The sequence below is a fragment of the Scatophagus argus genome, chromosome 19 (assembly GCF_020382885.2).
Source record: "Scatophagus argus isolate fScaArg1 chromosome 19, fScaArg1.pri, whole genome shotgun sequence".
Lineage (NCBI taxonomy): Eukaryota > Metazoa > Chordata > Actinopteri > Scatophagidae > Scatophagus > Scatophagus argus.
The window spans coordinates 21,207,634-21,222,902 of NC_058511.1; the positions used below are offsets into that span (position 1 = coordinate 21,207,634).

General features: G+C 43.2%; 1 protein-coding gene across 3 annotated transcripts in view; it reads right to left on the reverse strand.

The window, feature by feature from the left end:
• Window positions 1–15,269, reverse strand: part of mcm9 (minichromosome maintenance 9 homologous recombination repair factor) — a 44,962-nt gene that overhangs the window by 3,372 nt on the left and 26,321 nt on the right. For all 3 annotated transcript variants that reach the window (XM_046372991.1, XM_046372989.1, XM_046372992.1), the window contains 4 exons: window positions 8,188–8,390; window positions 5,510–5,713; window positions 4,788–4,870; window positions 3,178–3,323 (listed from right to left, as the gene is read on the reverse strand). In XM_046372991.1, the coding sequence (XP_046228947.1) occupies window positions 3,178–3,323; window positions 4,788–4,870; window positions 5,510–5,713; window positions 8,188–8,390 (636 nt within the window). The remainder of the gene's footprint in view (window positions 1–3,177; window positions 3,324–4,787; window positions 4,871–5,509; window positions 5,714–8,187; window positions 8,391–15,269) is intronic.

The following is a 15,269-nucleotide window of genomic DNA, read 5'->3' on the forward strand; positions in this document are numbered from 1 at the left end:
TAGAGACACGTTTCCCAACATTGTGCCAAGACTTGGAGTCTTTCACACCATCTGCATGTTCCTGGGTGTGATTGGGAAGCGTTTCCAGGCAGCAGGCCTAAAGGACATCTGCATTGAATTTGGAGCTGTGGCAGAGGGGTCTGTCAGTGGTGTATTGGATGGCCATAAGTACAATAAATCTCTGAGATTCCACAAAATCATGTATGAAGCCCTCCTGAGGCTGGTCTGGAATCAGTTTCCCCTGTGGCTCACAGAGAAACATCCTGATGCCCACAATCTCCTAGATATCCTGCCCTTAAACTTGAGTGTCTTTTCTGAGGGTATATCATCAACCACTGTAGAAGAATCACTTGACCATACAGTTTTCAGAAAGGTCCACCAGTACTTCTGTGAATTCCTTCAGCATCTCAGGTCTCAGCAAGGTCCACTGGCCAGCTTCTGGATGTCATATATTGACATGGTGGAGGTTGTACTAAACCTTGTTAGGGCATCACGTGAAGGAAACTGGGCATTGCACATGGCTAGCATCCGATCAATCATACCGTGGACCTTTGCTTATGATAATCTTAATTATGCAAGGTCACTCACTGCCTACTACTCAGAGATGAGCCACATTGAACATGAGAAACCAGATCTGTACATGTTTCTCTGTGAAGGTGGCTTTTCGGCCCAGCTGAGTGCAACAAATACATTTGGCAGGGTTCCGATTGACCAGACTGCTTAAGTTCCCATGTGTTGCTGAATCATTGCCATTTAATTCCACCTGCGTAATAGATGGCATGGCACTTGTTCAGAAGCTGAACGGTGATGGCAAGACATTTGCTGATATTGCAGTCTATGCTTTGTCCACTGTGCTAGCTGAAGCAAGTCACAGCACCCGTGTTGACATTGTTTTTGATGTATATAATGAAGCTTCTATCAAACACATGGAGAGAGTGGCTAGAGATGCAGACTCAGGCAAAGAGGTCAAACAGATCACTGCAGGGCACAGAGTTCAGCAATGGAAGAAGTTCCTACACAGCAACAACAACAAAACAAATCTTGCTACCTTCTTGCTCAAAGAGTGGGGCAAAGAACAGTCTAGAACGAGACTCGGTGAAAAGGTTCTGTACACTACAGCGAAAGATCAGTGTTACAAGCTGACCCAACAGGGAGTGCACAAGGTAGCAGAACTGTCGTCCACTCAGGAAGAGGCTGAGACCCGTATGCTACTCCATGCTTGCCATGCTTCAAGGACTGGTTACAAGTCTGTCATCCTTGTGTCTGATGACACTGATGTCTTGGTGATAAGCCTGGCTACCAGTGACACACTCACATGTGACCTGTTCCTGAAGACAGGGACAAAGAATCGCACCAGTTACATAAACATCTCTCAGCTCGCTCGTGGTCTGGGTTCACAGTTATGCCAGGCTTTGCCTGGTTTACATGCATACACAGGCTGCGACACTGTAAGTGCATTTGCGGGCCGTGGTAAAGTGTCAGCCTTAAAACTTCTTCAGAAGAATGAAAACTTCTGTGAGACCTTTCAGAAGGTTGGGTTAGACTGGACAATGACACCTGTTGTATGCAGCCTTACAGGAGTTCACATGTCAAATGTACAGCTCCAAGTCCAAAATCACCAACATCAATGAAATGAGGTATGCACTTTTTTGCGCAAAGAAAGGCATAGAATCCTGGCAGTTACCTCCATGCTCAGATTCTCTCAGTAAGCACTGTCTCAGAGCTAACTATCAAGGTGCTATCTGGAGAAGATGCCTCGAGAACAACCCTGAAGTTCCTTCCCCAGTTGAGCACGGGTGGTCTCGAGTGGAGCAAGATGGTGACTTGCAGCTCTCCATAGATTGGTTCAGTGTCTCCATCGGTCCACAAGCAGTACTTGAGTTTCTGTCCTGCTCATGCAGAAGGGACTGTGTCACTCCATCATGTCAGTGTGTTGCCAACACCTTGGCCTGCACTGACCTATGCCATGCAAGACAGTGCAAAAACCAGAAGGATGATTTTGAGGAACAATCCTATTCCTCTGATGAGGATTCCGACGAGGAGTTTGATTAGTGTTGTGGCCTTGAATGATGCAATGTGTGCGAAAATATCATAAAATATCATTGACCATGCCTAAAGGTCTTGACCTTGACCTTTTACAGTAATGGCACAGTCACAATTGGGTTTGCCACACCTTAAAATAGGAATCCATGTCTATCCATGTCATCCATCCAGTTATACCGTTGTTAGATTTTCAGCTATGTCAGTGTTCTGCTTGATATATGCATTATTTTCTCAACCTAGTACACTATTGTTTCCGTCTTTTGAAAAACACCATGTCTGATATAAGACTGAAAATCACCCCCTCCAAATCAGATAATATGGGTAAATGATACATTTTCTGAATCCTTAGGGTCATGCCAGTATTTCAGTGTTTGAATTTAGTTTCTCTGATGCTCCCTGGTGCCACAGGACTAAAAGACAAAAGATGAATTAGGCGGAAATGGCAGGAAAATGTGTGTGATTAAAAGTTTGAAGAGCTCCAGGGTTGGCTATACTAGTCCAAAATGTTCACAAAAGGGTTTAAATGAAAGCTCAGAGTCTCCCCTTTAAAATGATACCAAACATAACAAAATTAAATATTCCAGCATGTCCAATATAGCTTTTTAACTATGCCAATGCTCTGCTTGATTTATACGCATTATTTTCTCAACCTTGGTCTACATTATGTGTGATAACTCAAAACAGCTGCTCTTGTCAGATGGCCATCATACATCATTGAAAAGCTGAGATTCCAAGCTTTCCGAAAAGGTATGGTAACCTTTGCCACTTTTTCGGTAACGACCAACCCCTCTGGCTCACGGACTAAATAGCCCTGAGCACAAAGTCAGGTGCATGAAAAAATGTTTGCTGTGGGAGTACTGAAAAATAAAATCAACCGCAAGATGAACAAATAAACTACACTTGTTATGTAAGGGAGCGTGTCACACAGAGCATCAAAAGGGGTGTTCTATGTAATTTGTTTAGTAGTATGTTTGAGAGTTTGAGAGGATGGTTCAGGCTACATGGACAATACACAGAATTAGGTTATCGTAAGATGCTAACTTGACAACCTTTAAGCACTGAATAATAGTGGGTAAACCAACACTAGCACTATAACTGGGACTCAACAAATAGAAAAAGTAGTCAGTTACTCACCTGTACAGTCTATCCATCTCCCTCTGAAGGAGCAGTGGCAAGTTCAGTCCTTTCAGCAGTATTTGACACTGAGTTTGATACTGTTTACTAGGGTCAGCAGGGAATGAGGTAAGTAATGCATTTACATTTCCCAGCAGAGCGCCACCCTAAAAAAGGGTCATATCATATAGTTACAGACTGCCCCCAGGCTACAGTGTTATAGCAGAAAACACAGGTATTATCACAGTAATTAGTCAAGTATAAATCAATTAGCTTTTTGCTGAGCTGGGTTAAAGGGAGTATGATGCATCTATGATCACACTCAACATCACAGCAGGACAGGTGTGATCTGTTTTACAACCCTGTCTCCACATAGTTTGAATTCTGTTTAAAATGTAAATAAAATCAAAGTGCCAAAAATACAACACCTTTTCAATCTATATTCAGGTGAATATAGTACAAGGAAAAAATGTTCAAACAGATGGAATTTGTTTTTTGTAAATATAGACTCATTCTGAATTTAATGACTATAATATGTTATGTCACTTTTTGTTTCAACAACACGTAAATGTTTAGGAACTGAGGACACTAGTTGTTGAAACTGTGACAGTGAAATTCTTTCCCATCCTGTATTACATACAGTATATACAACTCCATTTGCACATAAGTGTGGGGTCTCCATTGTTGATAGCTGCACTTCATAATGCACTCCACACCCATTTTCAATGGGAGACAGTTTTGAACTGTAGAAAGGCTAATACCTGTGCTCTTATTAAGATGCCAAGCTGCTGTTACACATGCAGACTGTGGCTTTACCGTCTTGCTAGAATAAGGAATACCCCTGAAAAAGATGTTGTCTTCGAGGCAGCATATGGTACTCCAAAGCCTGTATGTGCCCTCCAGCAGTAATGGTGTCTTTACAGACCTTAACAATCTGGATGGGTCTTTTTCTCTTGGTCCACTTGGATTCAAGGATAAAATCATGAAAATTTGGATGTCAAAGGTTAAGGTCACTGTGACTCCACAAAGCATACTCTTTAAGCCGTAAATTGAGAATTCACACGCTAATTATGACACCATTTCACACAAATATCTGACAGGATAAAATGTTGTAATGACATACAAAACCACTGCCATTTTTCAGCTCCATAGCTCAAGAACAGAAGAAGAGATAGTGAGCATATTTCACATTTGATCAGATACTGAACTCTATCCGATGGTAGAGTCTTAGCTTGCATTTGATTAGGAAGTTACTATTATTATTATTATTATTATTATTGCATTCTGTTTTATTTCTGTTTTACCCAACTTTTATTTGGAATCAAGGGGATAATTGCTGGTACTTGTTGAAGAGTGTTGTGCTGAGCAGTTGTTAATTGCTTCTGTGTTAACTGATTTATGATACTAAACAAAATAGTGTGTTTAGCTATATTGGCAAAAACATATATGTTTTTTAACATGACTGAAAGCTGATTTTTTTTCCATTCCCTTCCACAGACAAAACACATTTATAACATTATAAGGTTTAAATCCAATAGTTCAAATCAAGAAACAAGCAAAAAGATAAAGATAAAATCATATTAGTGATAATTATTCATGTAACAAAGTATGTCATTCTGTTTTCTCCTTACTTGCATAGAGCACTCCATGACAGAGACAGCCATGACAGCATCCTCTATGGTCACAGTCTCTCGGTACATTAGCCTGGCATGAGCTGTAAGGTTCAAAGCAGTTGTGTGATTAGTACAATTCTGCTGGTTTCAGCTATTTTTACACAATTCAATCTATTGGCATTTTTGTTTTTCTCAAGACCATTGTTTGCCAAGTTGTTCCCCTTTCTTCTTCTTTCTCTCTCTCTCTCTTCCAAACCAATCATGGCAGATGGCTGCCCGTGCTGTGTGTGCTCTGAGGTTTCAGCCTTCTTAAAGGCAGTTTTCCTTGCCAATGTTACCAAGTACTCAAGGGGGAATGTTGGGTCTCCTTATAAGAGTGAGGTCTGGAACTATTTGGAAAGTGCTATGAGATATCTTCTTGTGGCTCCGACAGAATATAACTTGAACTAAAAGTTAAATTAAGAGAGTGTTTCAACATTGACATGAACTTTGGGAGTACCATCACCAAAGAAGTTTGGGGTTCACAGCCCCCAGTGCTCTAATGGCACCACTGTTGCTTTTACTTGCCACATATTTTCTAGCGCTTCATTCAAACTTTGGTATTTTTCAAGCATCTCGTGCTCCATTTTCTTGATGTTGTGTCGCTTGGGAGGCTGAAGTCAAATCAAGGTCAGATAAATTTCAATTTTAATTTATTTCAAAACAACTGAAATAAGAATAAGTCACAATCTCATCCTCACCTTCAGCCAGTCTGCTTAGACTCTCCAACATGCGAATAGTTGTGCGGGCAGTGCTGCGGCTATCACTCTGTCTCTGCAGCTGATAGTAACGTTTCAAGATGCTGTTGGCCTCCTCAGACATCTGTGGTTGCAAGTGCTTAATCACACTGAAATAAGCTTTCATTTTCTCCATGGTCCAGAAGCTGGGCGTTTCAGCAAACAGTCCTGAGAGCAAAACAAGAGCACTGACATTTCACCTGAAGGTCTTCAGGTAAGCGGTGTGTGACGGGACAGATAAAATACTGGGAATTATCATAAGAATTACTGATATTATGACATAAAATCGCAAATAAAAATATTGAAGTCATACCTTAAATATTATTAATATTTAATAATCAATCTGCACCATACTAAATCGTTTTTTTGTGTGTTCTCCTGAAATAACATTCTGCATTTTTTTTCATTAAATTTATGTTGATAAGTATTCAAGAGCCTAGCACGTCAAGCAAGGTAATCCAGATGTCCCAGCTTGACCTTGGGGATACTGAGGCATTCCCCGGCTATGAGATTTGTAATCCCTCCAGTGAATTCTAAGTCTACCCTGAGGTCTCTGCTCAGAAAACCTCCAGACAAAGGCATTCAGGAGGTATACTAATCAGATGTCTGAAACTCTTGATTTGGCTCCCTCTGGCATGAGGGAGCAATGGCTCCACTCCGAGGCCCCTACAGATGTCAGACCTCCTTACCTTCTCTCTAAAGCTGAGCGGAAACTCACATTCTTTTGGTCACTATCAAAAGCTTACAACCATAGGCAAGGGTTGGAACGTTGATCAACAAGTAAGTCAGTCTTCTTCTTCCCCATAACTGCCAGCATTAAAGCTGACGTCACACCAATCCACTTTGTATCTCATGGTCGATTTTAACGGAACTTATGAAGATCCAAATATGCTCAAATTCTTCACTTGGGGGGACTAACTAGGGAGGTTGGGGTTTTTTTAGCTGTAACTAAACTGTTGTAACTTCCTGCTTTTGATGTCCAATAAGAAAACCAATAATTTCACATTTTTGTATTTTGAAAAATTCATAAGCTGTAGTTTATGCACATCTGAGGGTAAGAATGCAAAGACAGATGATTTAATATTCCATTTTTGAGAACAAAATATATTCACTAAAGTGTAGAAAACTTTCACACATTGGTGATGACATGTTTGGCTCTCTTGTCTACCCTGTGTGGCTCTACCTTGGTGCAGTAGTTTGATGTCATGTGAATGACAACAGTGTGTTGTTTTTGTTGTTCTTCTTCTTCGTTTGTGTTTATTGGCTGATCACAAACTATGACCGCCTACCATCACCTATTTATGTGGGAGTATTGGACAGTTCAACCTGTAGCAACAATCCCGGTACCTCAGAATGCTGCAATAAATTTCAGGAATTAGCTTGTTCGGAAACTAGCCTCACTACATGTAAAGATAACTCGCTAGCCTGGCTAGCTTTGCCTATATCACTGTACTGATATACAAAGTGGAGTACAGGAAAAACATGAGAAATAAAGACAGCCTTACTCAAACTTGTGACAACTAATTACATTGCTGTGAGTACAGTAAAGCATTTCCAACAAGACTAAATTACGAAAGGTAATCCATCTAACACGAAAAAAGAACATTGTATGACCAGCCTATGATCAATCACAGGAAACACAGGCTGACTTCTATGTGACTGCAAGTCACCAAACTTTGTGTTATTGTGAATATTTTTTAAGAATTTTTCATCAAAAGAGTGGCACAGTGGTTAGCACACACACACCCTCACAGCCAGAGGGTTCCAGGTTTGAATCCCAGTCTCTGCCCTTCTGTCCAGAGTTTGCATGTTCTCCCTGTGCCTGCATGTGTTTTCTTTAGGTACTTCAGCTTCCTCCCACAGTCCCTAAAAACATGCACATTAGGTTAATTGGCTACTCTACATTGCCCCTGGGCGTGAGTGTGTGCATATGTGTGGTTGTCTGTCTTTGTGTGTCACCCCTGCAATTAACTGGCAAAAAGTCCAGGGTTCTTGCTCGTCAGTTGGAATAGCCCCTTTGCGACCATGACGGATAAGTGATATAGAAAATGGATGGATGTTCAATCAAAATCACATAAAGCAATGCAAAATGAGACTAGGCAGCTTCGAGCTATAGAAAGGCATGGCATGTGGAACGTATTGTAAGAAAATGGTGCAATGGCAAGACAGCTGCCTAAGTGGAGGGGGTGGGGCGCAAGACTGACTCAAAACTATGTACTTTGACAAATATCAACTTTGTGATCAAATGTCTTGGACACCAGAGAAGAGCACAGATCACCACTGTTCATATGGTCTTCAACTCCCACCTCCACAATTCATCCCAGGATGAATTGTCAAAGCTGTGGACATGGAATTTGAATGGGCCATGTTAAAAGAATCTATAGTGGTGAAAAGTGGTCATAAGGTCATCAGAGCCCATCTGGTGGCAAACCAAGAATACAAAGAAAGAGGCCTGTCAAGCTTGGCTGGCCCAGCGGTCTCCTTCAGCAACAGACAGATACTAAGACAGAAGGACTGCAGCTTTTGCAGTAACCGAAAAACAAACATTCAAAAATTAAAGTAATTCAAAATTCATTTTTGAAATGTTTTTTTTTTTTTTAGTTTCAGTATTTAATTTCCAAATTCGAAAGCATATAGTCTACCTCTGTCCTCCAGAATAAAAGAGGAGATGATATGGTCCCACTCTTCGTTTCTAGTGTCCATCAAAACTAGAACAAGGTCAAAACGACTCAGCAAAGGGCTGGCCAGAGCTACATTCACAGACAATGGCTCGTTGGGATCATATGGTCCTTTAGGGTTGGTGGCTGCCAGAATGGTAGTTCGAGTGTTCAGCTTACACACCATACTGTAGAGAGGAGAGAAAATGTAGAGTAAGAATACTGTCTTTATAGTTCTATTACAAAAATAAGGCTTAGACAGCACTCAGTTTCCATTATTACCTTACTTATTTCTACGATAATGCTGTAATGGACTGGAGGAAAAAATTACCACTAAATACTGACACATAACTAGTTACTAGTGGTGTAACTGAACATAGTGATCTGAATAACCCATGTGAACTGTGAATTAATTGCAAAATTTGATCATCATAGTGTAAAACAGTTTTACTGCTGCTGTTACTTTAGAAAGTAATTTTTATCAAAAGTGAAAAAACATGAAATCGTGAGCTTTACTCTGAAGGACAACGAGGGACTGAGTGAAGTCCTGTTAGCTGTGACTTTGCACCTTTTCAGTGGTGTAAACTTGGAAACTGGGCATGCATGTCATCACAGAAGTGATGAGACCCACTACAGAGACGAGGTCCAGAACCTGACACAGTGGTGTTCCAGGAACAACCTCATCCTGAACATCAGCAAAACCAAGGAGGTCATAGTGGACTACAGGAGATCCAGGAAGACTGATCACGCTCCCGTCTGTATACTTGGGGAGGCGGTTGAGCGGGTGGACAGCATTAAGTTCCTGGGCATCCACATCTCCTCTGACCTCTCCTGGTCAGTGAACACCTCACACCTGGTGAAAAAGGCCCAACAACGGCTCTTCTTTCTCAGGAAGTTGAAACGGACTGGACTGTCTACTCAGCTGCTCGTGAACTTTTACAGAGCCACAATAGAAAGCATCCTGTGTCTCAGTGTGACTGTGTGGTATGGCAGTTGCACAGCGCAGGACAGGAAAGATTTAGCCCGGGTAGTGAGGACAGCACAGGGGATTGTGGGCTGCAGTCTACCAGATCTGGACTCAGTTTACACTGCCCGAGTCCAGAAGAAGGCAAGACGCATTGCCACAGACCCCACCCACCCGGGCAACAAACTGTTTGTACCGCTTTCATCAGGAAAGCGGTACAGGAACATTAAAACCAGCACCAACAGACTCAGGGACAGCTTCTTCCCCAGAGCTGTTAAAGCAATAACCCCCCTACAGTGAAACACTCATACACATAGTCTGGCACTAAGTGCACTTTGTTGTTATCTACCTCACTCCGTATTCCGTATTTTGTACTTTGCATTTTATATTTTTATATTTTTTCTAAGGTGTTCAATTTTAATTTTTTCTATTTATAAGTGTGTTTTGAAGCTGAGAATCTGCACAAAATTTCGTTATGCTTGCATAATGACAATAAAGACTCTTGAATCTTGTATATCATGAGATTGTAATGTTTTTTGCATCTTTTGCGATATCTGCTAATATTGCCTTTTCTCTGACACGCAGCACTGCTCTCACCAGTGCAACTTCAACCTCTTTTTCCCCATCAAGCACGGCAGCATTTATTACTTTTGATCATAGGAGCTATACAAGATAATGATAATATATTTAAGGTGCTGAACACAGGCCAAAAGAGGCAGCTACATGAGAGCCAAAGTAGCCTTTCATTTCATCTTGTTTTCTTCCCCTTATCCAGGTCCAGGTTGTGGGGGCAACAGTCCCAGCAGAGAAGTCCACACTTGTCTCTTCTGCAAAAGGTGCCATGGCGAAGGGAGAAAAAGCGACTGCAATCAGGCTTGCTGTCTCGTGAGATGAAACAGCTGCAGAAATTCCCTCAGATCTAAACTAGGAAACGTGTTGAGAGATATAATCCCTCCATTGTGTCCTGGGTCTGCCCTGGGGCCTACTGCCAAATGGACATGCCCAAAACACCTCCCCAGGCACACATCCAGAAGGCATCCTGACCAGATGTTGAACTGGTTTCTTTCAATGTGGAGGACCAGTGCTCTACTCTGAACTCCTCACCCTATCTCGAAGGCTGAGTCCAGCCACCATGTGGAGGAAACTCATTTCAGCCATTTGTATTTGTGATGTTCTTTCAGTCACTACCCACAGGTCATGACCATAGATGAACATAGACTGACTGGTAAACTGAGAGCTTTACCTTTCAGCTCAGTTCTCCCTTCACCACAACAGACCAGTACCGCATCCACATCACTCCATTTTTCTCTCACTTGTGAACAAAAAAAACAAAACAAAACGTGACAAAACGAGGTTTAGAAGCGCGCCCCCCCCCCCCCCCCCCCCCCCATTAGGCAGCTGATATGCCCTTGAGCAAGGCACTTAAATCCCCTCCCTCTCCAAATTTATTATTTAGACCCCCAGAAACTTGAACTCCTCTACTTGGGCCAGCAACGCTCCTCTGACCCAGAGTGGGCAGTCCACAAGATTCTAGCTGAGAACCATGGCCTCAGCTGATCATTGTTCGATGACACCAACAGGACTACGACATATGCTAGCTGGTCAGTAGCGGAGAACAATTTTTTTTAGAGTTTCCAGCATTCTCTATACAAATGCCACAAGTATTAATTCATTATGGACAGTCAAGGCTTCTTTGTTTATCTGACAATGAACTGTGAGTCTTGTTTTCATCCATTTTCTTTCATCTGCTCTTCATGAGTCTTTAAATCTCATGACCTCGACCAAGGAGGTGATGTTTTTGGTCCAATTTGTGGTTTTGTCTGTTTGTCACCGGGATTACGGAAAAACTAGCAACCCTATTTTCATAAAGCTTGGTTGAAGGATGTAACATGAGGCAACAAAGAACCCATAAAAATTTGGAATGTATATAAACAATTGTTCTCCACTACTGACCAGCTACGCAACATTGCCCCCACCCATCCACAGTTCTCTGCATCAAATGATGAAGTACTGCATTGTTTTTCGGTAACAAAATAATGCAATTAGACACAGCTTTGTTGCTGATGTCAGCAAACTCTGTGAAAAGTTGTGAGCATGGGAAAATTACATCAGCTGAGCTTTACAAGTGTCTGACTGTCATTATCACTCCCTCCACCTCTATACCAAAAGCATTTTTAAAGTGGGTGTTTGACAGTATTTGTGCTTTTGAGGGATAGTCCAAAGCACAAGTCCATGGTTCACCCCAACCTGTTCACATTTCAAACAAGTACTCCCCACTCAGCGACACACCTGCTGAGAAACTAACTCTTATAATTGGCAGCTCTATAGTTAGAAACGTGAAGTTAGCGACACCAGCAACAACAGTCAAATGCATGCCTGGGGCCAGAGCGGGCGACGCTGAATCATATCTAAAACTACTGGCTAAGGATAAGCATAAATACAGTAATGACACCAGACTGTGCCAGCCTACCCAATCTGACCAGTGAGCTGGGAGCAGCTCTCGTATCTAGAAATCTGACTGAGTTTCTTATTAAATCAAAACCATGACAACCCAGAGTTGAGACCAGAAGGCAGAGTTGCAGTCCTACACCCCTCTCTGCACTCCCATGAGCACCATGGGAATAACCACCCAAAATCCCATAGAGACTGCATCTGTCCCCCAACCACCTAATTTAATTAAATGAGATACAAAAAGAGGAGTTATACATAAAAATCTAATAAAGATTAACACCAACACCTCCACAGCTACAACAAATAGGAGAATTAAATGTGGACTGTTAAATGTTAGATCTCTCTCATTTAAAGCTGTACTAGTAAATTAATTAATATTAGATTATAATATAGATTTATTTTGTTTAACCAAAACCTGGCTTCAGCTAGAAGAATATGCCAGCTTAAATGAATCCACTCCCCCAAGTCAAATTATTACTCGAGATTAATCATATTAATTAATTAATTAATTCCTCGAGAAACTGGTCGAAGAGGTGGAGTTGCAGCCGTTTTTGACCCAAGCCTATCGTTCAGTCTAAAGCCTAAAGTCAACTACCACTCACTTGAAAGCCTTATTCTTAGTCTTTCACATACAACCTGGAAAACGTTGCAATCAATTTTTATTGTTGTAGTGTACCGCACTCTTTGCCCATACTCTGAATTACTACTGGAATTTTCAGAGTTTCTATCGAGTCTTAAGTAATTATTATGGCCGCATCCACATGGACAATGGTAATGTTAGCCATTGCACAGCATTTATCTCTCTATTAGATTCACTCGGCTTTTGTCAGTGTGTACATAAACCCACTCACTGCTTCAATCACACTCTTGACCTTGTTCTGACATATGGCACTGAAGTAGAACATTTAATAGTCTTTGAACAAAATCCTCTTCTATCTGACCATTGTTTAATAACTTTTGAGTTTGTATTACTTGACTACATACCACCAAGAAAAACTTCCTACACTAGATACCTACCTGATAGTGCTGTGGCTAAATTTAAGGAAACAATTCTATTGTCATTTACATCAGTATCATGTCCTGGTACTGCAGAACATTACAACACCAAGGAAAATTCTTATGCCACTTGTAGTCCCTCTCAAATCAACCATTTTGTGGACAGTGCTGTAAGCTCATTAAGGACAACAATCGACAAATTGCCTCGCCAAAAAAGAATCACATAAAGCAAAAGACTTGCGCTGTTATAACTGGCCTTTACTGTGTACACTTTAGACTTGTATTTTTAGATTTGTGGGGGTTTTTTTTACTGAACTCATGTAACCTGCTGTGTTCACCTCAGAGATAACTGGCCAGTGACACTCAGTCTGTCCCATACAGTCCAACCTCTGTATGGGACAGACCAGCCCAAGAAGATAAATGTAAACTACAAGCGGATATACAGCTCTTCCCCCCTCCCCCCACTAGGCAGGTCAGATCACAACCTGATCCACCTCTCCCCCTGCTATGTGCCTCTCGTAAAGCATCTGCCTGCAACTTCAAGGACTGTGAGGAGATGGACAGACGAGGCGAATGAGACACTCCAGGGCTGTTTTGAGGTGACAGACTGGCAGGCACTCTGTGAGCCCCACGGCCAGGACATTGATGGGCTCACTGAGTGCATCACTGCCTACATAAACTTCTGTGTGGACACCATTGTCCCAACCACAACGGTAAAGTGTTACCCCAACAACAAGCCGTGGGTAACCAAGGACATCAAAGCCATCCTCAACAACAAGAAGAGGGCTTTCAGAGCAGGCAATAGGGAGGAGGTGAGAGCTATTCAGCGCACCCTGAGAATAAAGATCAGGGAGGCAAAGGAGAGGTACCGGAGGAAGCTGGAGTGGAAACTCCAGCAGAACAACACAAGAGAGGTGTGGAGTGGCATGAGGACCATCACAGGTTACGGGCCAAACAGCGGAGGAGTTGATGGCAGTGTGGAACGGGCGAATGAGCTGAATCAGTTTTTTAACAGATTCGACACAGGGACCCCAATTCACATTTCAAACGACTCCTCAGCAGTACGGTTGCAGCAACCAGCCACTCCACCCTCTCTCCCTCCACCCACATTCCATCTGGATGGCCTCGCTCACACCTCGTCCCCAGAAGCCTGGGTGGACCACTCTCCTGGGTACCACAAGCACTCCTCCCCCACCCATCACCCCAACGATGACCTTCACAGCTGACCAGGTGAGAAGACAGCTGCAGAGACTCTGTGCAGGCAAAGCTGCAGGCCCAGATGGTGTGAGCCCCAGGGTCCTGAAAGCCTGTGCCCCCCAGCTAAGCGGAGTACTCCATCATGTCTTCAACCTGAGTCTGAGTCTTCAGAGGGTCCCCGTGGTGTGGAAGACGTCATGCCTCGTTCCTGTCCCGAAGATGCCGCGTCCCAGCGACCCCAAGGACTACAGGCCTGTGGCTCTGACATCACACATCATGAAGACCCTGGAAAGACTCCGGCCCATGGTCCAACCACTTCAGGATCCACTTCAGTTCGCCTACCAGCCCCGCCTCGAAGTGGACGATGCCATCATCTACCTGCTGAACAGAGTCTACACTCACCTAGACAAGCCGGCAAGCACTGTGAGAATCGATTTCTCGAGTGCGTTTGACACCATCAGGCCGGCTCTGCTGGCTGAGAAGCTGACAGCGATGCAGGTGGATGCCCCACTGGTGTCCTGGATCGCAGACTATCTGACGGGCAGACCGCAGTATGTACGCCTGAAGTGCAGCCTGTCAGATGAAGTGATCAGCAACACCGGGGCTCCACAGGGGACTGTCCTCTCTCCCTTCCTCTTCACGGTCTACACCACAGACCTTACGCACTGCACAGAGTCCTGCCATCTTCAGAAATTTTCTGATGACTCTGCAGTGGTTGGGTGTATCACTGGGGGGGATGAGAGAGAGTACAGGACGGTAGTGGACAACTTTGTCACATGGAGCGGGAAAAACCACCTACAGCTCAATGTGACAAAGACCAAAGAACTGGTGGTGGACCTGAGGAGGACTAAGGCTCCAGTGACCCCTATCAACATCAAAGGGGACACTGTGGAGGTGGTGGAGGAGTACAAATACCTGGGGGTGTACTTAGACCACAAACTGGACTGGTGCAAGAACGTGGACATGGTCTACAGAAAGGGCCAGAGCCGCCTCTACTTTCTGAGGCGGCTGAGGTCCTTCAACATCTGCAAGACGATGCTGAGGACGTTCTGCGAGTCGGTGGTGTCCAGTGCCATCACATATGCTGTTGCCTGCTGGGGCAGCTGCCTGAGGGTGAGGGACACAAACAGACTCAATAGAATCATCAAGAAGGCCAGCCATGTTGTGGGAGAGGAACTGGACTCTCTGACAGTGGTGTCTGAGAGAAGGATGTTGTCCAAAATAAGAACTATACTGGACTTTCCCTCTCACCCTCTCCGCGATGTGCTGATCGGCTACAGGAGCTCGTTCAGCAACAGACTCATACTGCCACGATGCACCACAGAGCGACACAGGAAATCATTCCCGCCTGTCGCCATCAAACTGTTAAACTCAGCACTGTGACGGACACACTCACTTGTATATACAATGTACATATTGGCTCTTTTACACATGTACATACCTGTATTTTTAAATTTTC